The 24,037-nt window shown below is 43.4% G+C and overlaps 1 protein-coding gene across 1 annotated transcript in view; it reads right to left on the bottom strand.

Annotated features, from left to right (window-relative positions):
• DISC1 (DISC1 scaffold protein) overlaps positions 1-24,037 on the bottom strand; it is a 344,506-nt gene that overhangs the window by 228,053 nt on the left and 92,416 nt on the right. The window contains 2 exon segments of the mRNA XM_034765114.1: positions 17,618-17,853; positions 21,974-22,103. Coding sequence (XP_034621005.1) covers positions 17,618-17,853; positions 21,974-22,103 — 366 coding nt within the window.

Below are 24,037 nucleotides of genomic sequence, written 5' to 3' on the forward strand. Positions count from 1 at the left end.
CTGTCACAAGCATGGCTGCAGGTGTGGCCTCTAGGGACTTAGGCACAATCTTTCTTCTGCAGTCATTCTCCTGACACAGAAGGAAGAGAGGGAACTACTTGTCCCTGGAGCCAGTTTTTCCAAATCTGCCTGATTCCTTTTCTGCCCAAAGAGTAGGCCCCAAGCAACCCTGCCAGCATTAGGCTGTGAAAGAATCTGTTCTCTGCCTGCAGAGCCAACCGAGCCTCTCAACAAGACATTCAATGAGGTGATGAGGCAAAAGACACAGGCCCTTACTTTTGCCTCTGGCTTTTGTCAGCCTAGCTTTCTCCCAAAAGCTTGTGGGGGTGCTAGCTCCTGTAAATACCTTAGGGCGGAAGGGGAGATGAGATGAGACAGTCTCCCCAAAAGGCAAATGCAGCCTTTTGGATGCATCTGAGAATTAGACAGACATATCATTGAGTCAAACTGTTATTCAAGACATTTGAAATAAAGCTTGGAATTTCCCCTCAGAAAAATTCTTCACTGGAAGGGCTGGTTGAGCTGCAGGCTACCATGGCAGCAGGGCATTCCCCTGCTACCAGCGACTGACAGGTCTGGTTTACTCCAAAGCTGCACGCAGGCTGAAGTACCCACTGTAACACACTTGTGAACCTTAACATGAAGAAGAAAGTAGACAGAGCACTGTACAGGGAGTTACAGCAAACCAAACAGGATAGAATAAAATATTTGTATTTTAAGAACACCATAATATTAATAATTAGGCTCATTTCACATAATTTAGACTAACTGACACACACACATACACACCCCGACAGAGAACATTTTATAGCCTTGTGCTAAGCTTTAAAGGTGAAATCACACTAGTGCGAAGGGACCCATCATAAAGCCCTCTACGCCACTTAACCTCTGCAACAGTCTCCATGAGGAGTGGGCACTGGACAGGGAAACACAAACAGAGCAATCATGAAAGGTGACCTCTGCACCCACCTCATGCCATGGAGGAATTCAGTGTTGGCCACAAAAGACATGTCTACGCAGCCAGAGGAAGTCAGGCTCCCAGTCCAGGCTGACAGACTTGGACTAGCGGGGCTCAAGCCAGCTCTCTAAAATCAGCTGTGTAGACAGCACTTTGAAGTTGGAGCTCAGACTGGACTTTGGGCTCTGAAGCTTAGGGAGGGAGGCATGGGCATTCATAAAGGTGAGCACAAGTGGGTCCTTTGGGGTTGGACAAGAGAGGAGCAGTTGGATCCTTATTTATGCAGATCCAATGGCCCCAAACTCCCAGATAGGGGATAAGAATGACCGACAGAGAGAGCAGCAAGAGGGAGAGCAACTCTGCAGTCTGCCCATACATTAAATGGGTGAATACTGTCTCCCACCCCTGCAGGCTTTCACACACAAAGCTAAATTAATCAGGCCATGTGAGAGACTGGGAAAGAACATCAATTTTACACTAAGAGCGAGCTCTTCTTCACTTCCATGATGCCTTAGATCAGTGGGTGATTATCGTTAGCTGCAGTGGCTGCTATGAAATGGTACTTGCTGCCCAGGTACATCTGCCTCAGCCTAATTCTCCTCATTTGGCGGGGAGGACTGACAAATTCCTTTGCTTTTTCAGACACAGAATCACAGAAATGTAGGATTGGAAGGGACCCTCAATAGAACATCTAGTCCACGCTCCTACAATCAGTAGGATGAAGTACCAAGGACCAGCCTGCTGCCTCCCTAAATTGTGTCATGGAGATCTCAGGGACTGGCGCCAGTCCATGGACCGGTCATTGAGAAACACTGATCTAGACCAACCCCAGCAGGTGTTTGTCTAACCTGGTCTTAAAAACCTCCAATGATGGAGATTCCACAACCTCCCTAGGTAATTTGTTTCAGGCTTAACTACACTGACAGGAAGTTTTTTCCAATATCTAACCTAAATCTCCCTCGATGCAATTTAAGCCCATTAATTCTTGTCCTTTCCTCAGTGGATAAGGAAAACAATTTTTCACCCTCCTCTTTCTAACAACATTTCACATACTCAGGGTATGTCTACACTACGAAATTAGTTCGAATTTATAGAAGCCGGTTTTATTGAAATCGGTTGTATACAGCCGATTGTGTATGTCCACACAATAAAATGCTCTAGGTGCTCTAGTCGGCAGACCGCGTCCACAGTACGAGGCTAGCGTCGACTTCCGGAGCATTGCACTATGGGTAGCTATCCCACAGCTATCCCACAGTCTCCGCCGCCCCTTGGAATTCTGGGTTGAGATCCCAATGCCCGGATGATGCAAAACAGTGTCACGGGCGGTTCTGGGTACATGTCGTCAGGCCCCTCCCTCCCCCGTCACAGCAACGGCAGACAATAGATTCGCGCCTTTTTACCTGGGTTACCTGGGTTACCTGTGCAGACAACATGGAGCCCGCTCAGCACAGCTGAGCTCACCGTCACCATATGTCCTCTTGGTGCCGGCAGACGTGGGACTGCATTGCTACACAGCAGCAGCTGCTAACTGCCTTTTGGCGGTAGACGGTGCAGTAGACTGGTAGCCTTCATCGGCGATCTGGGTGCTGGCAGCCGTGGGGCTTGCCTTTTGGCAGTAAATGGTGTATTATGACTGTTAGCCGGCCTATTACAAGTCGGGTCATCGCACGTTAGCAGAGTCTTCCCTGAGCAGCAGCTCGTGCAATAGGCCTGAAGACCATCGTCATACACCGCCCCGTATTTGCTGCCAAGCACCCAGAAAGATGCCGAGGGCTATCAGTCACGCTGCACCGTCGTCTTAAGATGTAAAAAAATAGATTTTCTCTGTATTCATTTGCTTCCCCCTCCCTCCGTCAAATCAACGGCCTGCTAAACCCAGGGTTTTCAGTTTAATCTTTGGGGGGGACCAGTCTGTGACAGTTGTTTGTGTCTCTCCCTGATGCACAGCCACCGTTCTTTATTTTAATTCCCTGTGCCTGTACGCCATGTCGTCACTCGGCCCCCCTCCCTCCTTCCCCTAGGCCGTCAGATACTACGTTTGCGCCACAGCTCGAGCCGAGAAGCGGTTCGCGCCTTTTCTTTGAATTCTGGGTTGAGATCCCAATGCCCGGATGATGCAAAACAGTGTCGCGGGCGGTTCTGGGTACATGTCGTCAGGCCCCTCCCCCCTCGTCACAGCAACAGCAGACAATAGATTCGCGCCTTTTTACCTGGGTTACCTGTGCAGACAACATACCACGGCAAGCATGGAGCCCGCTCAGCTCAGCTGAGCTCACCGTCACCATATGTCCTCTGGGTGCCGGCAGACGTGGGACTGCATTGCTACACAGCAGCAGCTGCTAACTGCCTTTTGGCGGTAGACGGTGTAGCATGAGTGATAGCCGTGGGGCTGGCAGCCGTAGTGCTGCATTGCACCAGCCCCTTCCAGGCGATGGTATATTATGACTGGTATCCGTCATCGTCATACTGGTATGGCTGTCAATCATGGCCACCTGGGCAGACATGCTACTGTTTTGATGATGACGGTTACCAGTCATAATATACTATTTTCTGCCAATTGCCCAATATTGTCTGCTAAGCACCCAGAAGAGGCCGAGGGCGATGCTGGGTGCTGGCGGACGTGGGGCTGGCAGACGTGGGGCTGCATTGCTACACAGCAGCAGCCCCTTGCCTTTTGGCAGATGATGGTATATTATGATTGGTACCCATCGTCATCGTACTGGTATGGCTGTCACTCATGCTGCAGCGTCGGCTGCCACCTTAAGATGTAAAAAATAGATTTGTTCTGTGTTCATTTGCTTCCCCTTCCTCCCTCCGTGAAATCAACGGCCTGCTAAGCCCAGGGTTTCCAGTTTAATCTTTGGGGGGACCATTCTGTGTGACAGTTGTTTGTGTTTCTCCCTGTTCCTGTACCTGTACGCCATGTCGTCACTCGGCCCTCCCTCCCTCCCTCCCGCCCTCCTTCTCCTGGTCCATCAGATACTACTTTCGCGCCTTTTTTCTGACCAGGCGCCATAGCTAGCACTGGGATCATGGAGCCCGCTCAGATCACCGCGGCAATTATGAGCACTATGAACACCACGCGCATTGTCCTGGAGTATATGCAGAGCCAGAACATGCCAAGGCGAAACCCGGACCAGGCGAGGAGGCGATTGCAGCGCGGCGACGAGAGTGATGAGGAAATTGACATGGACATAGACCTCTCACAAGGCACAGGCCCCAGCAATGTGGAACTCATGGTGTCACTGGGGCAGGTTGATACCGTGGAACGCCGATTCTGGGCCCGGGAAACAAGCACAGACTGGTGGGATCGCATCGTGCTGCAGGTATGGGACGATTCCCAGTGGCTGCGAAACTTTCGCATGCGTAAGGCCACTTTCATGGAACTTTGTGACTTGCTTTCCCCTGCCCTGAAACGCCAGGATACCAAGATGAGAGCAGCCCTCACAGTTGAGAAGCGAGTGGCGATAGCCCTGTGGAAGCTTGCAACGCCAGACAGCTACCGGTCAGTCGGGAATCAATTTGGAGTGGGCAAATCTACGGTGGGGGCTGCTGTGATCCAATTTGCCAGGGCAATGAAAGACCTGGTGATAGCAAGGGTAGTGACTCTGGGCAACGTGCAGTCAATAGTGGATGGTTTTGCTGAAATGGGATTCCCAAACTGTGGCGGGGCCATAGACGGAACCCATATCCCTATCTTATCACCGGAGCACCAAGCCACCGACTACGTAAACCGCAAGGGGTACTTTTCAATGCTGCTGCAAGCCCTGGTGGATCACAAGGGACGTTTCACCAACATCAACGTGGGATGGCCGGGAAAGGTACATGATGCTCGCGTCTTCAGGAACTCTGCTCTGTTTCGAAAGCTGGAGGAAGGGACTTTCTTCCCGGACCAGAAAGTGACCACTGGGGATGTTGAAATGCCTATCGTGATCCTTGGGGACCCAGCCTACCCCTTAATGCCATGGCTCATGAAGCCATACACAGGCAGCCTGGACAGGAGTCAGGACCTGTTCAACTACAGGCTGAGCAAGTGCCGAATGGTGGTGGAATGTGCATTTGGACGTTTAAAAGCGCGCTGGCGCAGCTTACTGACTCGCTCAGACCTCAGCGAAAAGAATATCCCCATTGTTATTGCTGCTTGCTGTGCGCTCCACAATATCTGTGAGAGTAAGGGGGAGACCTTTATGGCGGGGTGGGAGGTTGAGGCAACTCGCCTGGCCGCTGATTACGCGCAGGCAGACACCAGGGCGGTTAGAGGAGCACAGCAGGGCGCGGTGCGCATCAGAGAAGCTTTGAAAACGAGTTTTGTGACTGGCCAGGCTACTGTGTGAAACTTCTGTTTGTTTCTCCTTGATGAACCCTCCACCCCCCCCCCCCCGACCCGGTTCACTCTACTTCCCTGTAAACCAACCACCCCACCCCACCCCACCCTCCCCTCCCGCTTGCAGAGGCAATAAAGTCATTGTTTTTTCACATTCATGCATTCTTTATTAGTTCCTTACAGAGGTAGGGGGATAATTGCCAAGGTAGCTGGGATGGGTGGGGGAGGAGGGATGGAAAAGGACACACTGCATTTTAAAACTTTAACTCTTATTGAAGGCCAGCCTTCTGATGCTTGGGCGATCATCTGGGGTGGAGTGACTGGGTGGACGGAGGCCCCCCCCACCGTGTTCTTGGGCGTCTGGGTGAGGAGGCTATGGAACTTGGGGAGGAGGGCTGTTGGTTACACAGGGGCTGTAGCGGCGGTCTCTGCTCCTGCTGCCTTTCCTGCAACTCAACCATACGCTCGAGCATATCACTTTGATGCTCCAGCAGACGGAGCATTGCCTCTTGCCGTCTGTCTGCAAGCTGACGCCACCTATCGTCTTCAGCCCGCCACTTGCTCTGTTCTTCCCGCGATTCAGCCCGCCACCTCTCCTCTCGTTCATATTGGGCTTTTCTCATCTCCGACATTGACTGCCTCCACGCATTCTGCTGTGCTCTATCAGCCTGGGCGGACATCTGCAGCTCCGTGAACATCTCGTCCCTCGTCTTACGTTTTCTCTTTCTAATGTTCACGAGCCTCTGCGAAGGAGAAATATTTGCAGCTGGTGGAGGAGAAGGGAGAGGTGGTTAAAAAAGACACATTTTAGGGAACAATGGGTACACTCTTTCATTACAAGGTCGCATATTTCGGCTTGCAGGCAGCCATCATAGGCCACAGTGTTTTGGCTTTTTTAACCTTCTTAACATGCGGGAAAGGTTGCAAACAGCAGCGCATTTCCCATATCAAGGATGAATTGGGTTGTCCATTTAAAATGGGGTTTCAATGTAAAAGGAGGGGGCTGCGGTTTCCCGGTTAACATGCGGCACAAACACAAGTAAACCACCCCCCCCACACACACACACACACACGATTCTCTGGGATGATCACTTCACCCCTCCCCCCCACCGCGTGGTTAACAGCGGGGAACATTTCTGGTCAGAAGAGCAGGAACGGGCGCCTCTGAATGTCCCCCTTAATAAAATCACCCCATTTCAACCAGGAGAGCTTTCTGGAGATGTCCCTGGAGGATTTCCGCTCCATCCCCATACACGTTAACAGACTTGCTTGCTTTTTTTTTGTAATGTTTACAAATATTTACAAAGTTACACTCACCAGAGGTCTCCTGTGTGCCCTGAGGGTCTTGGGTGAGTTCGGGGGTTACTGGTTCCAGGTCCAGGGTCACAAACATATCCTGGCTGTTGGGGAAACCGGTTTCTCCGCTTCCTTGCTGCTGTGAGCTACCTACAGTACCTCCATCGTCATCTTCCTCGTTCCCCGAACCGTCTTCCCTGTGTGTTTCTCCAGTGAGAGAGTCATAGCACACGGTTGGGGTAGTGGTGGCTGCACCCCCTAGGATCGCATGCAGCTCCGCGTAGTAGCGGCAAGTTTGCGGCTCTGCCCCGGACCTTCCGTTTGCTTCTCTGGCTTTGTGGTAGGCTTGCCGTAGCTCCTTAATTTTCACGCGGCACTGCTGTGTGTCCCTGTTATGGCCTCGGTCCTTCATGGCCTTGGAGATCTTTTCTAATACTTTTCCATTTCTTTTACTGCTACGGAGTTCAGCTATCACTGCTTCATCTCCCCATATGGCGAGCAGATCTCGTACCTCCCGTTCGGTCCATGCTGGAGCTCTTTTGCGATCCTGGGAGGACTCCATGACGGTTACCTGTGCTGATGAGCTCTGCGTGGTCACCTGTGCTCTCCACGCTGGGCAAACAGGAAATGAAATTCAAACCTTCGCGGGTCTTTTCCTGTCTACCTGGTCAGTGCATCTGAGTTGAGAGCGCTGTCCAGAGCGGTCACAATGAAGCACTGTGGGATAGCTCCCGGAGGCCAATAACATCGAATTCCGTCCACACTACCCCAATTCCGACCCGCAAAGGCCGGTTTTATCGCTAATCCCCTCGTCGGAGGTGGTGTAAAGAAACCGGTTTAAAGGGCCCTTTAAGTCGAAAGAAAGGGCCTCGTTGTGTGGACGTGTCCAGGCTTAATTCGGTTTAACGCTGCTAAAGTCGACCTAAACCCGTAGTGTAGACCAGGCCTCAAAGACTGTTGTGTCACCCCTCAGTCTTCTCATCTCCAGACTAAACAACCCCATTTTTTTCAATTTTTCCTCATAAGTCACATTTTCTAGACCTTTCATCATTTTGTTGCTCTCTTCTGGACTTTCTCCAATTTGTCCACATCCTTCCCAAAATGTGGTGCCTAGAGCTGGACACATTACTCCAGTTGAGGCCTTATTAGTGCTGAGTAGAGGGGAAGAATTACTTCTTGTGTCTTGCTTACAACACCCTTGCTAATACATACTAGAATGATGTTCAATTTTTTTGTGACAGTAATCCACTCTAACCCCCAGATCATTTTCTGCAATATTCCTTCCTAGGCAGTCATTTCCCATTTTGTATTTGTACAATTGGTTATTCCTTCCTCAGTGCAGTACTTTGCACTTGTTCTTATTGAATTCCATCCTATTTATTTCCGACCATGTTCTCCAGCTTGTCAAGATCATTTTAAATTCTAATCCTATCCTCTAAAGCACTTGCTACCCCTCCCAGCTTGGTATCATCCACAAACTTAGTAAGTGTACTCTCTGTGCCATTATCCAAATCATTTATAAAATATATTGAATAGAACCAGACCAAGGAAAGATCCCTGCAGGACCCCACTTAATATGTCCTTTGAGCTTGACCGTGATCCACTGATAACTGAGTATGGTTCATCTAGGCCATATTTCCCTAGTTTGCTTAAGAGAAGGCCATGTGAGACAGTATCAAAAGACTTACTAATTGACAGCCCCTCTACCCTCTTTATTGTGGCTCCTTTGCTTGGACTTCTAATAAACTGTTGCAGAGAGAGGCTGAAAAGAGAGGAAAAAACTAAGCGGGGATATAATAAAGGGGTACAGAATAATGAATGGTACACAGAAAGTGGTCAGAAACATCTATTCAACCTCTCTCACACTGCAAGAACAAGGGAAATGAACTAGGACCTCAGGATTTAGCTATATACAAACAGCGCCACTGAAATGCAGCCACCTCTGGGAAGGCAAGTGGCAGCTAGGCAGCCACACAACAGTTGGGGGAATAAGGCTATTTTGGTCAAGGATACTGGGACAGATCCCTACTCTTAAGAAAGTGCCATAGAATCTTTAATGTTCACAGATAGCAGAGACGACCTCAGTTTAAGGTCTTATCTGAAGAACACCCACACAATAAAACACAAAACTTCCTTTATCTGCATTGGCAGGATAAAGACTGCTGACTGGAACCTATTTATAAATTGTACAGTCAATTGCTTTGAACTTTGGTTCTTTATGAAATATATTCAAAAGACCAAATAACCAAGGTCATTCAGGTTTATAGCTATAAGCCAATGATAATATGGGACAGGAAAAAGGTTCTATATATGGGGATATACCTATCTCATAGAACTGAAGTCCAGCCCCCTGCCTTCACTAGCAGGGCTGATTTTTGCCCCAGATCCCTCAAGTGGCCCCCCTCAAGGATTTAACTCACAACCCTGGGGTTTAGCAGGCCAATGCTCAAACCACTGAGATATCCCTCCCCCAGTCTCCAGGAAGCTGTTTTATGCGGAAACATTACATTCACCTTACACAGCAGGTGTGCTCCCAAAGTTACACACCTAAAGCCTCTTTTTATACCCAACCTGTTTACAATTACAAGGTACTGTATACATCATCTGAAACTACATTAACCAACCAGCTTTCTACCTTGTTTTCCTGGTACCGTGGTGTACCCCTTATCTCTTGTTCTGAACAAATACATTTCAAATATCAAGGGGCATGAAGGCAAACCCTAGGTTTGTACTAGGGTAGAACGATCATTCGTCTTGTCCTCCCCTACCAGCTGATATGGTAAAATAATAATATGTCCTGATCCTGACAACTTTATTATCTACTTAAGCCAAAGCTTACTTTAGCTCACGAATGGTACTATGGGATACTTAGCATCAGAGAACAGGATTATAAGTAAAGGTATAAGCCAATTTAGGCTATATAACTGCTATAATATTTGTGCTCAATGCTATTTGTGATTAATGCATACTAATATATATAGCAGATAATATATACTATTACTTTGAGAGAGAGAGACAGACAGACATGCTAGCCAGCATATATTAGTCAACAGACCCCCAAGTGCTATTATGTAACTAATCATGGGGATGGGGTAGGTTAAAAATGGATAAAGCTTCAATTTGCTTAGCTGTCTTCTAGTCCATCTAGTCTCCATGGTTTGTTCCATAAAGGCGAAAGAGCCTCTCTTGAAAATATGTAGAAAGAATAAAAATATATCTTTAGATTATTCCAAATATAATGGATATAACTTCCTAACTATTGGGTAAAAATTCAAGGGTGGCAAGGTCAGGTGAGACTGCAAGACTCCAGAGCAGGCAACTGTAAGATGTCATGAACAGTTTGGTTTGTAACGACTACCATCTTCTTGCCCTTCCAAGCACAGACCTCTCCAAACAAACAAAAACACTGGTACATGCCTTATCTCCTGCCACAGAAACTGATTGCTGCTACAGAGCTGCACTTCTATCCCACTCCTCACACTTGCACCTCCCATACATACTGCCTTTACCTCCACACAGGGTGAATAAGTAGATCAATAAGCCCAAAAGCATAGAGTGTTTTTATATCCATATATATTTACAGAAATACCAGGGAAAAGATAACACTAGAAAAACCTACACATGTGCAGCATATTATCTGACAAACAGAAATCCTTTCAAAATGGTAAGGTATAGTTAACTCTACATTCTCCATAACTACAGCTCTTTAAAACTGACATTTTGGCTTAAATGCAGATGTGACCAGATATGACTGAAGCCAGATTTCCTGGCTGCCTTCCATGTGCCCTGCTAACTGAACCAACAGGTCAACAAGTTTTCTGCTGTAAAACAAACTGTGGGTACAGCAGAATCCCCTAATGATACCATATGTATGTACAGTGCAGTCTGAATGGCAAATCTATTTTTCATATTGTTAAACATATTGAGCAACCATGTTTTTCTTTCTTCTCCTCTCCCTCCTTTCCCAAATAAATCAATCTTTCTAAAAAACAAGATCCTTTGACTCAATCCGGTTTTGTCCTCAACTGAGATTGCTGAATGGTTCAACAATATTCCAACTAATAACGTTTTCACCCTCTGAGCATTTGCACTTCACTTTGAATTAATCTTTGTCAGATAAGCCCCAGGCAACATTACAGCAGAGTGGACTGGTTAAACTAAACTTCAAGTTCAGTTCCTAGAGCCCCTGGCCACGTCAGTATTGCAATAACTAATCCAGAGAATAGAGAATTTCCGTATCTTCAAAAGATCACACACACACTGTGGAACTAATTTCTACCAATTAGCGTTTGGCATGTGGCAAGGGTGGAAAGGAAGGCAGAGTGTTTCAAGTGTGTTGAAGGATATTTAATTGAATTTCTGTCTTGACTGGCATTCAGCTTCACAGACAGACAGTCAGTGCGGTGAAATCCATTCTGGGGACAATGTGCTACAGAGTCACATGCCCAGTCTCACCCGTAGATGTGGGTAAAATCATGCGAGGCAAAATACTAAATCAAACTGTGAAACAGAACACAAAACAAAAGTGAAACAGACTTCCTTGATTTTCATTGCCCAACAAAGTAAACGAAGAGTACGGTGTCAAATGAACTGAATATTTAAAATTCTTTCACTTAATCTGTGATTATAAGTTACATAAAGAATTTTTTTTTGTTTACAACATATAGTTTTTAAATTGACAGTATCCCCTCTGTGTCCCATCACAAGGTATTCAAAGAGCTTCAAAACACAGACCCATCTTTCTTTGACTATTTCCAAAATGTCTCCTTGAGATGAGAAAGAAGTATGTTGTGAAGTGTGGAGCTGAGAACTCCTGTGTTCCAATCCTAGCTCTGCCACAGCCTCACTGTATGACATTGGGCAAGTGACTTGCCTCTTTGTACTTCAATTTCCTCATAAGTAAAATATAGATAGCAATACTTAGGCCCCTCACAAAGTTGTTATACAGAGTAGTTTGGGGCCCTGGCTTATTGGCCAAAAAGGCCATGTTTTTCAATCATGTTAGCTCAATCAAAACAGCTTAACACAACTGAAAGCATCATCAAGATGCAAGCTAACATATTTGAAGTCACATCAGGTGCCCATGTTTTAGCATAGCATTCCCCCCCGTCCCCCGAGATAGGGCCCAAAGTAGTGTATATAAAATGCTTTGAGCATGAAAAGAGCAATGTAAGTGCTAAGTATTACAGTTATATACTGTAAAGCCTTTGTTTTCAAATAACCCACCACATAGAAAAGATGAACAAGAAAAAACAAAGGTGCATTAGTAAGCTTGAAAAGAATGTTTGAAAAGAAAATTGATTATCTTGGAACAACACTCAATCCACATTACAATAAATAGACATTAAATACTTTGTACTCTAGCTTTTGCACAAAAATATTTGTGCAATTAGTCTCCCTCTAAGAGTTTTTTCCTTGTTCTCCAAAGTTTGCTTTATTATGTTCCTATTGTATAATTAATAACATTTAGACCAAAGGAAAGGAAAATAAATTTTATTTTTACAGTCAATTGTGAGTTGCTGAATGAATTTAATTACACTACACATTGTTTTAAGGGATACTTGACAGCAGCTTGCATTATTCTATTGCTGAATGTGATTTATGGATAAAATAAATAAGTAAAGGGCACTTTACAGCAACACTTTACTGGCTGGCATGATGCAGTTATTAGAACAGATACACAATATCTGCAACCTAGTACCCAGCCAGCTGGCCTTCAAACCCATCAGTGCTGAATGAGGCTCAGGTGTAAGCGTTAGCACTGTAGTTCATAGGCATAGATTCATTTGAATAACAATAAGTGGCTGAAGTTTGATTCATTGATCATATAAATAGCGCTGAACTATCTTTAAAAGAATTTGAAATATTTCTTTTTTATGCTTCATAAAATAAAATCCACATTACCAGCTAAAACTCTTTCACGTTAGGAATAAAGAACCTCAACGGTTACAAACTCAAAACTGAACAACACTCTACTAAACTCTGCTAATTTTCACTGGGTATTTGAACCTGTTAATTGACATGCAAATATCTTCCCCAAGGAATGTCAATTCAGAATAAGTTGACTAGAAGTGAAGGACTTTTTCAGGCACATATAATTTCAAATATGTACAAGCAGCCTTAAATTAATATTTATGCCAGTTGCGCTATTTTACAGTTGTAGCTTTTTTTAATACATTACAAAGGGGCAACAGAGCATTTACTGGACCAAGTATAGATCATTGTGACCTTGGATATGAGTGACTTTATAGTCTTAAAGAAAAACACCAATAATTTGGCACAACCTAGAAGATTGAAAATGTACCTATTATGATGAACGAACTGCATTTATTGTAGGAACATATCCCTCCCGACCCCTCAGGACACAGAAAGCCTTGAATACAGCAGAACCAGCAAGGTTCTCCTGTGGAAGCAGCAGGGAGCCCATGCTGGGAGTCTGCAATGCCTGCACTCCATACAGCACACCTCTGCAGATGCTTTCTGCAATCCAACATAGCACATGGTTTTGGGACAGAAAAGAGACAGGGCAGGTATGGCAAATCAGTGCAAATTCGCCTTCCTTTACACTGAGGGAGGACTGTGGGGAATAGCTGGAGCAAAGGCTACTTAAGCCAGAGAGAACCTCAGCAGTAAAGTAACTTGGAGAGGAGATTGCATTCCCACTCAAGCCACACAGAGGTGCCAGCACACAGAACATGATTTGAGCAAAGGGGTGAGTGCAGGATTTGAATCCATTATTCTTATTTATGTAGTACCATATGTCTGCATGATCTTTGTTGACACGAAATCTGACAAGTTCCTGTCCCCAAAATCTTATAATCTAAATTAGGTAAAAAACACCACATTGTTTTCAAGAGGGAACAGGAGGGAAAAAGAAACCATGACAGAGAAGGTATACAGCAGCAAGTTAACTGTTGGGTTATTTCTGAGCCCATTACTAATGATGTTCCCCACACACATTTTTTCCCTAAAGCAGAAACATTATTTATGATGCTGGTACCATGAGATGCCATTGCAAGAGTCCCTACTTACTCATATAGTGGTATAACAATCTGCAATTATTTAGTGTATACGTTTTTAAAGCATTTTCAAGATAGAACATGTCAAGTACAATTAAAATCACTTATTGACAATGTAAGAAAGAAGAAAAAGAAGATGCTCCTGTAACCAAATCCAAAAATAACAGAAGGTACTGGAATCAAAGCATGGTCTCTGGCAACTGCTAGCCCACCAAACTGCAAGACAGTAGAGACAAATTTTCACACAGAATAAAAACAGGCACAGGAGCTACAGAACAACAAAATAATTCAAGTTACCATTGGTCACATTCTAGACTAAAATTTCGGAGATGAATCTTTCTTTGGACATTCTTCTGACAATTTTTAAAATAAATTAGCACATACAAACAGCAACACCTCATTAATATTAATAAAACCAAAACAAACCCAGTAAATGTGAAGGGTAAAAAGGAAGGAGAAGATAAAAATGTATATAGGTGATCACTTAGAACAGGGGTAGGCAACCTATGGCACGGGTGCCAAAGGCGGCACGCAAGCTGATTTTCAGTGGCACACACACTACCTGGGTTCTGGCCTCTGGGGAGCTCTGCATTTTAATTTAATTTTAAATGAAGTTTCTTAAACATTTTAAAAACCTTATTTACTTTAAATACAACAATAGTTTAGTTATATATTATAGACTTATAGAAAGAGACCTTCTAAAAACGTTACAATGTATTACTGGCACACAAAACCTTAAATCAGAGTGAATAAATGAAGACTTGGCACACCACTTCTGAAAGGTTGCCAACCCCTGATTTAGAAAATAAAGTTATGATAAGCAGGATTCTTTTCTAAGGTCCTACTGGCATATAAAGACAGCGGGTAACATTTTCAAAAGAGACTTAGGAGCTTAAGTCCCATTAATATTAGGCTCTGAAGTGACTCAAGTCACTTTTGTAAATGGGACTTGGGCACGTTTGAAAATGTGACCCAATATGTCTATACTCCTGTATATACATTTAGAGAAGCCACCAGGCTGTGCACCTAACAAAATTATGCATCCCAAGATGCACCTTTCTTCCTTCTTCATTGTTTGTTCCTATCACTCAGAATGTCTCTCTCTATTTAGGTTGGAAGCAAACATATCTTTTTAATCTTTGTCCGTATGGTGCCTAGCACATATTTTGAGCATGCAAGGAATAAATTATACTTACCACATTGCCAGTGCAGGGGAGAAAGTGTATGTGCTAGTAAATAAGGAGCATGTTGAAACTGATGATGATTCATTAATAGCTGAGGGAATGAAATGCTTTTTGTAAATGTGTCTTTGATCAAAACAAAAAAAGGGGAAGAATTTTAAACAATAGATAAAGAAGCAAGGTCTTGTAAAAATATCTACTGATTAGGGCTGTCGATTAATCGCAGTTAACTCACATGATTAACTCAAAAAAATTAACGAAGATTAAAAAAATGAATCGCGATTAATCCCACTGTTAAACAATAGGATACCAATTGAAATGTATTAAATATTTTTGGATGTTTTCTACATTTTCAAATATATTGATTTCTGTTACAACACAGAATACAAAGTGTACAGTACTCACTTATTATTTCTATTACAAATATTTGCACTGTAAAAATGATAAACAAAAGAAATAGTATTTTTCAATTCACCTCATACAAGCACTGTAGTGCAATCTCTATTGTGAAAGTATAACTTACAAATGTAGATTTTTTTGTTACATAACTGCACTCAAAAACAAAACATAAAACTTTAAAGCTTACAAGTCCACTCAGTCCTACTTCTTGTTCAGCCAATCGCTAAGACAAATAAGTTTGTTTACATTTGCAGGAGATACTGCTGCCTGCTTCTTATTTACAATGTCACCTGAAAGTGAGAACAGGTGTTCGCATGGCACTTTTGTAGCTGGTGTTGCAAGGTATTTACGTGCCAGATATGCTAAACACTCATATGCCCCTTCATATTTCTGCCATCATTCCGGAGAACATGCTTCCATGATGATGATGTTTGTTAAAAAAATAGTGCGTTAATTAAATTTGTGTCTGAACTCTCTGAGGGAGAATTGTATGTCCCCTGTTCTGTTTTATCCACATTCTGCCATATATTTCATGTTATAGCTGTCTCTGATGATGACCCAGCACGTTGTTTGATTTACAAACACTGTCACTGCAGATTTGACAAAATGCAAAGAAAGTACCAATGTGAGATTTCCAAAAATAGCTACAGCACTCGACCCAAGGTTTAAGAATCTGAAGTGCCGTCCAAAATCTGAGAGGGACGAGCTGTGGAGCATACTTTCAGAAGTCTTAAAAGAGCATCACTCAGATGCGGAAACTACAGAACCCAAACCACCAAAAAAGAAAATCAACCTTCTGCTGGTGGCATCTGACTCAGATGATGAAAATAAGCATGCAATGGTCTGCTCTGCTTTGGATAATTATCGAGCAGAACCCGTCATCAGCATGGACGCATATCCTCTGGAATGATGGTTGAAGCATGAAGGGACATATGAATCTTTAGTGCATCTGGCACGTAAATATCTTGTGATGCCAGTTACAACAGTGCCATGCGAACGCCTGTTCTCACTTTCAGGTGACGTTGTAAACAAGAAGCGGGCATTATCTTCTGCAATGTAACCAAACTTGTTTGTCTGAGTGATTGGCTAAAGTAGGACTGAGTGGACTTGTAGGCACTAAAGTTTCACATTATTTTATTTTTGAAGAGTTATTTTTTTTGTACATAATTCAACATTTGTAAGTTCAATATCATTCAAGTTCATGATAAAGAGATTACACATACTATTTCTTTTGTTTTTTACAGTGCAAATATTTGTAATAAAAACTAAATATAAAGTGAGCCCTGTATTTTATTATTATTTAATAGTGCGATCGTGTGATTAATCGCGATAAATTTTTTTCATCATGCGATTAATCGCAATTACTTTTTTTAATTGCTTGACAGCCCTACTATTGATAAAGAGTGGCTATATCAATCCTTGGAAACTCTGACCATGTGTAAAGCAACTTGATCAGATTATATAATTCCAAGTGTGTTAGGGTTAGCTAATGAATGTATTATTATATCCAAAAAACTACATTGAAAGAATGTTAAGGTTAAAAAGTCAAGCACTCAAATGTTAGGAAATGCCAGAATTAAGGTTGCTTGTTCAGCTGGCCAGCCCCCCCCCACCCCCCACCCCAAAAGTGGGCAGTTCTAATAGTGCAAAGGGTGTGACAAGGAAGCCTTGGAGAGATGCTAATTCAGCCTCTGCAGGTGGCCACAAATTAATGCTGGCATCCCCTGGTAGAACCCCCAGAAAGGATGTTCATGAAAGCCATTATCAGAACAAGACTAAGGAAGGAAGGAGAAGAAGAGTTACTAAACTCAGTTTGAGCAGTTGAGTATTAATGAATTTGGGAAAACAATTTCAACATTTATCTGTACAACACAAGGCACAGTCAGAATGTCAATAACAACAACAATAATAAGCACTATTGCAAATCCAAAACATTTTGTACTGATAAATGTTAAACTGAACCAGGTTTCAGAGTAACAGCCGTGTTAGTCTGTATCGGGCTGTAGTCCACGAAAGCTTATGCTCTAATAAATTTGTTAGTCTCTAAACTGAACCAGGTATAAACAAAAAGTGTTTATTGTCCAAACTGAGCAAAATGCAAAGAATAGACAATTTGTAACAGTAAGAAGCTAATAAGTTTATTCAGTCTGAAAGATGTATGAAAATAATCGGTGTTATTAAAAACAGTGCTTTACAAAGAAAAAGAATTTTTTTCCTGACATTGTCCCTTTAAAGTTTATATTGCAAGCACAAGGCTTCTTTTTTCTCTCTACATATTTTTGATTATCTGGCTTATTTATATATACATTCCTCTGAGTCAGGTAACCTTTGAGCAGCATGAAGGAAAACAAATGGCAGCTGATGCAATGGTTCAGCAGTATGGATTCAACATGTCATTGAAAATACAGTATAATGGAAAATAATTAAAATGCATAAATACCTCTTGAGGGTCTCAGGGAGATCCAAACTAAATGGAATTTGATATGACAATGCTACCGTGTCATCTAAGGCCTTGCTTATTTCCTGTAGCTCTCTCAAAGATACACAGCTAAGCAAGGCAGTCAACTCGCAGTCCTGCGACTGAATAAGCCTGTCTTGCTCTTCAATATCTCCTCTTAATTGTTCATCTTTTGCTTCTAGCACAGCCAGCCTTGTTCTGAGGTCTTCAATTTCTTTCTGTATGGAGTACAGACCAAAGTGTATTCATTAACCTGGTTAAGGAAAACAACTCTGCTGCTAATAAAATGCAGTATATTATAGGCAGTGCAGATGACAGTCTATAGTTAAAGGTGCCAAGCACTTTCCATTATAAGACTTTTATAAGGAACTGAAAATACTTTGCCAAACTTTGACCATTTGGTCTGAAATTTTCCATAAACCATGGGCGTCTGCCTGAGGCTGAATTTTTTTGGAAATTTTCAGCAAAAACAGTTTCACTGTTTCTCAGCACAAAGTTAGGGAAAAATGCATTGTTTTACCTGTGTTAATAATTTCTTATAGACATTTTATTGAGATGCTCTAACACTCCATGCTCTGGAGCAGGCACTTGAAACTTGGCTGGAGGACAGCCCTGTGTCAGAGATATGCCTTTTGCCATCCCTGTGAAAATCTGCTGAAATCTGGCCAAGATATGGACCTATGAAAAATCTCAGTTTGCACATGCTCAGTAGAGACTTGTTAGAGTTTGGCAGCTAAATTCTCTGAAGATTCCATCTAGACTAAGCATTGATGGATGGTGCTCTGGGAAGGAATCAGGTCTGTGCAGTTAATGAGGCTGTTGACTTAGCACCACTGCCTCATTTGTTAAAGAAGTCGGAAGGTGGGTAGCGAGCAAGGCAGAGGATTGCACAGAAGAGAAAGAATGATCTCATTGTCTAGACAGCTGAATTCTATCCTTGCCTGTGCCACACAGTTTCTCATTTTCTGGGTGTCTCACACCTGGGGGCTCTGATTTGTAGAAATGGTAAGTGCTCATAACTGCAAACAAAGTCAATGATAGCTGTGCTTTGAACATATTAAGTGTTATAAAATGATGCATTCTCTGTAAAATCAGGCCCTAAGCATCTCAAAATGGGCACTGAAAATTAATGTGTATTTTGACATTTAATTAATGTGTCTTAATTCTCCATCTGTAAAATGGGAATAATACTGCCTTTCCTCCTAGGGGTACTATGAAGATAAATTCTTTAATGTTTGTGGAGCACTCATACTCTAATGATGAGCACCATAGAAAAACCCATGAGGAAATTAATAATTCTGTATTCAGAGCAGGGTTTGAATAGTGTGTTGGGGCTACACATTGAAGAATAATGAGGATAAAATGGAACATTGAATAGCTGTTCATTCAGTAAGCACTGTTGAGCCTGTGCACTGATAGAGGCCAGGGTCCTGTCAAAAACATAGTATGTGATCACATAATTAAAGATTGTGTCATAATGCATATACACAAGAGGGCTGAATTAAGGATGCAGAGGTAGCCTAATTTCCTAATTTCTGAAAGCTTGACATTGCAACCTTAACATTCTTTTAATATTTTTTTTGTATATAATTTAAATGTTAACAATATTCAGAAGGGCAGTAATGCTCACTTTGTAAAAGGTATATTTTAAAGTTTGCCAGATAGTAAAAATTATTCCAACTTTATATTTGTATTACTTAGCATAAGAAGAAACAGTTCTTGCACATTAAAGGACCAAATTAGCTCAAAGAATTCAACTTACTGCAATGTTGCACAGTAGATGCATCAATTATTTTCTTTTTTCTTAGAAGTAGCAACAAGAGAACAGAGCAGCTGATGTTTCATCCCACAGGCATTTGTCAAGGAGATAACAAAGGTCAGCAGGCCAAAAACATCAGTTTTGTTTCTGTGAGTCTCAAATCAGGTTTTTAGTGTGCACAAAGAACATTTCCTTCTCTGTACTACTGGTTTGGGAATACTGCCAGAATTTTAGTTAGCCTCACTTAATACAAAGCCCTCACATTCTTTGAAAATGTACTAACCGTAATGAGTGCAGTAAGAGACTTATAAGGGAATGTACAGGAAGATGAACAGAACTGGTTTTATAATACAGTTTTCAAATTCAAGGTATCATAAAATATTGTACACTATAGGGTTACCATATTCAAACATTTAAAAAAAGAGGACACTCCACAGGGTCCCAGTCCCGCCCCCGGCCCCGCCCCCATTCCAACCCCTTCCTCAAAGTCCCTGCCCCAACTCTGCCCCCTCTTCTGAGCACCCCGCATTCCCCCTCCTCCCTCCCGCTCTGATCTTGGTTGGGGGTTGCTAAGTGCTTCCCTGCTCCCCATTCGCCCTGCAGCCCCTGCACGCCCCCCGCCCCTGCAGCCTCTGTACCCCCTGCTCTCCACTGGCCCTGCAGCCCCTGCACCCCCCCACCCCTGCAGCCTCTGTGCCCCCCACCTGCCCTGCCCCTGCACCCTCTATGCCCCTGCCTGCCCTGCTCCTCCTCACCCTGCAGCCTCTGCACCCCACTGCCTGCCCTGCCCCTGCGCCCCCCTGCCCCTGCCTGCCCTGCTCCTCCTCGCCCGGCAGCCTCTGCACGCCCCTGCCCCTGCAGCCTCTGTGCCCCCTGCTCCTTCTCGCCCTGCAGCCTCTGCACCCCAGCACCTACCCTGCTCCCCCGGCAGCCTCTGCCTGACGGGGGCTTCGGATGCTCAGCGGCGACCGGGTCAGCGCGGGTCCCTGCAGCCCCGGCACACGCTGCACTCTCTGCCCCGCGCCGCAGCCTCCTTCCTGCCACGCGGGGTGACGGGGCCACAGGAAGGGTCCCCCAGTAGCCGGGGAGTCCCCGCCTGTGAGGGAAGCCGGAGCCGCTGGCTGGGGCCGGCCTCTCCATGGTCCTGCGGGCTCAGCTGGGGCACACGGTCTGCCCGGCCTCCGGGGGCAGCAGCAGTCCCTTCGCCGCCTTCTGCGGCTGCGCCCCCTCCCTTCCCCTGCCCGAGCTCATTACAATGTAGCTGGGCAGCTGGGCTGCGCTGCAGACCCAGCGGGTCGTGCTGGAGCCAGGCGGACCCTGGCTTATGCTGCCTCCCTATTTCCCCGGACATGTCCGGCTTTTTGGCAAGTCCCCCGGACAGGGATTTGAGTATCAAAAAGCCGGACATGTCCAGGGAAATCCGGACGTATGGTAACCCTAGTACACTACAATTAATTAGATACGGATATTGCAGAGCCTGCATAAGCAAAAGAGAAAACTACTCTACACTTAAGAATAGTTCACATGCATTCTTGGGGGACTGAAACCTATTTTTTTCAGAATGGACATTTTGGCTAGTAAACTGCAGTTATCTCCTGAGCTTTTCCAGAAGTGTCATGGGATCTTTAATGTCCTCTTGGGCAGCCACGCGAGATGACAGAAAGGACCTTAATTTAGCATTATCTAAGAAATTCTGTTTCTTTAATTTATATGCTTCTCACCTCACCTCTTCCTACCACGGGACACACTGAACAAAATTATAAACAAGGAGCCCTGAAGTAAAGATCAGAAGAGTATGGCTGCAAGCCTCTAGTTAGCCCTCCAGGATAATTCATTCTGCAGTGTAATCACTAAAGTTGATCAGGAATATTACAGAAAAGAGGGTTTCATTCTTAGGCAATAAGGATTAGAGCCTTTTGGGTGGTGGAGATATGAAGAAAGGATCTAACCTATAGTTGAAGAATTTGCAATTATTTTTACACAAACATTACAGCAGCAGCCATTTAAACAGTTAACATTTGTAACCATTACCACACAGATGCTTCCTATTCTAAATGGACAGGGAGACCATGGTAATCTCAAGTATCAGTGCTTAGTTACTATTGGCAAATGCTGACTTTTTAATGAATCACTGTGTCCTTACAAAATGTACGGATCATCTTTCATGAACAAAAGCTGGCAAATCACATACTGATAATCAAATCTGAAAAGAATTGACTAGGAGATTGTATTCTTCAAAACTCTCTTTTTGTCTTCAAATAAAAACTTCTAAAGATCAGTGAAGCAGCGAGAAAGCAAATCAGACCTGTGAACATAAAGAGTATACTTAAAAGATAATGAGGAAAGCTAAAGCATGCACATGAGCAACTGAGCCTTCAACTCCTCCTTGTTTGCAATGAGATTCACACTACCCCTGGCCAGTCATCACTGAGATAATCAGCTGGACTACAGCCAAGTCTCTAATTGCTGCACAGAAGCAGTATGCTATACTATCAGTTTGTTTAATTCAGCAAGAACGCCCACAAGCTACATTCTCCCCCCACTAGTGGTTTTTGCCACAACTTTACTTTTCTTCTTACCTGCAACCATTGCTTTTCTTGAAGAAGCTGGTTTCTTTTTGTGGTTGAAACCTGCATCCTCTTTTGGTAAGCAGGACTCAAAAGCTTTTGCTCATTTTTTTGCCAGAGCTGTGCTTCTTCACTTCCAACCCTTTAAAAATGACAAACATTTATATTTAATTCGACTATTGGGTATTCAGTTCTGGAAGATTGAAAGGAAATGTACCGTGCCACCCTAGGAGTTGTGATGGCCCATCATCAAAACAGTGTCTTAATCTTTAAAACAACATTATTTAAGAAACTAGAGTGCTTTTTCCTTTACATATTCCCTTTATTTTATCAAACACTGACTCTGTTTTTACAGCATCTCAAAGGAAAGAGGAAGAAGATGACTTGTATAGCTTCAGGCTTCCCCCAGCTATTTCATTTTTCAGCATATTCACTCATCACTGTCTTGGATGAATGGCTAAGGAATGCAATTTTCCATCACCATTGAGAAAAATCTTCAGAAATGAAATTTAGAAATTATCTGGAACCGTTTCTGAGGCTTGTCAGCTTTTGGAGATCACACTAGAGATCAGCCAGAGTCTGTGCTATATGATGCCAACTTTGGCCCCTCTCCTATACAGAAAGCTCTTTCAAATTTACAGTCAGTGGGACTCTTCACAGTAGTAAGCACTATGCTCAGTAAGAAATGTTTGTATGATTGGGCCCTACGGTAATCAATACAGTACGTTAAGTGCCAAATTTATAATGGGCCTCTCAAAATGAACCTGCAAATAGTGCAGACATGTTTCCTTATGTATTTCCCTATATTTGTGCAAGCAAACGAGTAATGGCATTTCTCTGTCCATTTATGCATACAAGTATATGTGGGTTTTCCATAAACATTACAGGTGCATTTTTAACATCTCACTGAAAAACTGTGGTCCCAAATAAATACATCTGTCAAGGTCAAATTTTCAAACATGACTTCTTAAGATAAGCCTGCAAAATTACTTAGATATCTGTTATACATAATAAATATACAATTAATTTGACTGCATGCATAAATGAGTATCTTGCACACAGAAAAGGCAAATCATATCCATTTTGCAGACACATCTCAGATGCAACAGCAGCAAATTCACATGGCTATGTTGCTGCCATGATTGCATGTAGAATGGACTTCCATCTTGAATGGCCTCTTGTAAATCCTCCTTCAGCAATAGTCAGCATGGGAGATTTTAGGCTTGCATCCTTCAGAAATGCATCTTCCAACCTCATTCATAGTTGGCCTCTACTTCCTTCTGTAAAAGCACACCTTCTTCTGCACACTGGACATGACCCCACCTTTGCAGTTATCTTGTTCTGAACTGGTACAAAACTAGAGCTTGCCAGATTCATCTAAGTGTTTCCTTGTTTGTGATAAACCATTGGATGCTAAGAATATGCTGTAACTTTGACACTGAAAACTGTTTAGTTTCCTCTCCTCAGCTGTTTTAACAGCCCTGTTTCTGCTGCATATAGCACAGTTGTCATCACTACCACGTTGAACACTTGTATCGTAGTTATCACACACACATCCTGCTGCCCAAACAGCCTTTGAAGACACTGAAATGCCACTGACACAAGACTGATCTGATGTGTGACCTCTTCGGATATAGAGCATCCTGTTGTCAATTGACTATCCAGAAAACTATTCACCCATTTAACATCATTGCCATCTACATGCAGCACCTGTAGGTTGTTCATTTCCATTTTATAGCTTTGGTTTTATCACCATTGATCTTAAGTCCACAGATTTTGCAGTTTTCCACAGCTCTTCAAGCACTAGCTGTAGTTGGTCTGTATTTTTTTCCAAGTAAAGAAACATCATTCTCTAATGATGAATATTTAAACTTCATACCTCCTACTTTGGCTTCAATCACCTTTATCATCACATAGTCTATTTGAACATTAAATAATGTAGGTAAAAGAATGCATCCCTGGTGTACTCCTTTTTCTACTTAAACTAATCTATAATATAACCGTAGATCCTCACACAGCTAAAAGTACTGTGGTAGTTTCTTCCCTAGGCACACCAAGTCCTGAGGCACCCCAGAC

The sequence above is a fragment of the Trachemys scripta genome, chromosome 3, assembly GCF_013100865.1.
Source record: "Trachemys scripta elegans isolate TJP31775 chromosome 3, CAS_Tse_1.0, whole genome shotgun sequence".
In the NCBI taxonomy this organism is placed as follows: Eukaryota; Metazoa; Chordata; order Testudines; family Emydidae; genus Trachemys; species Trachemys scripta.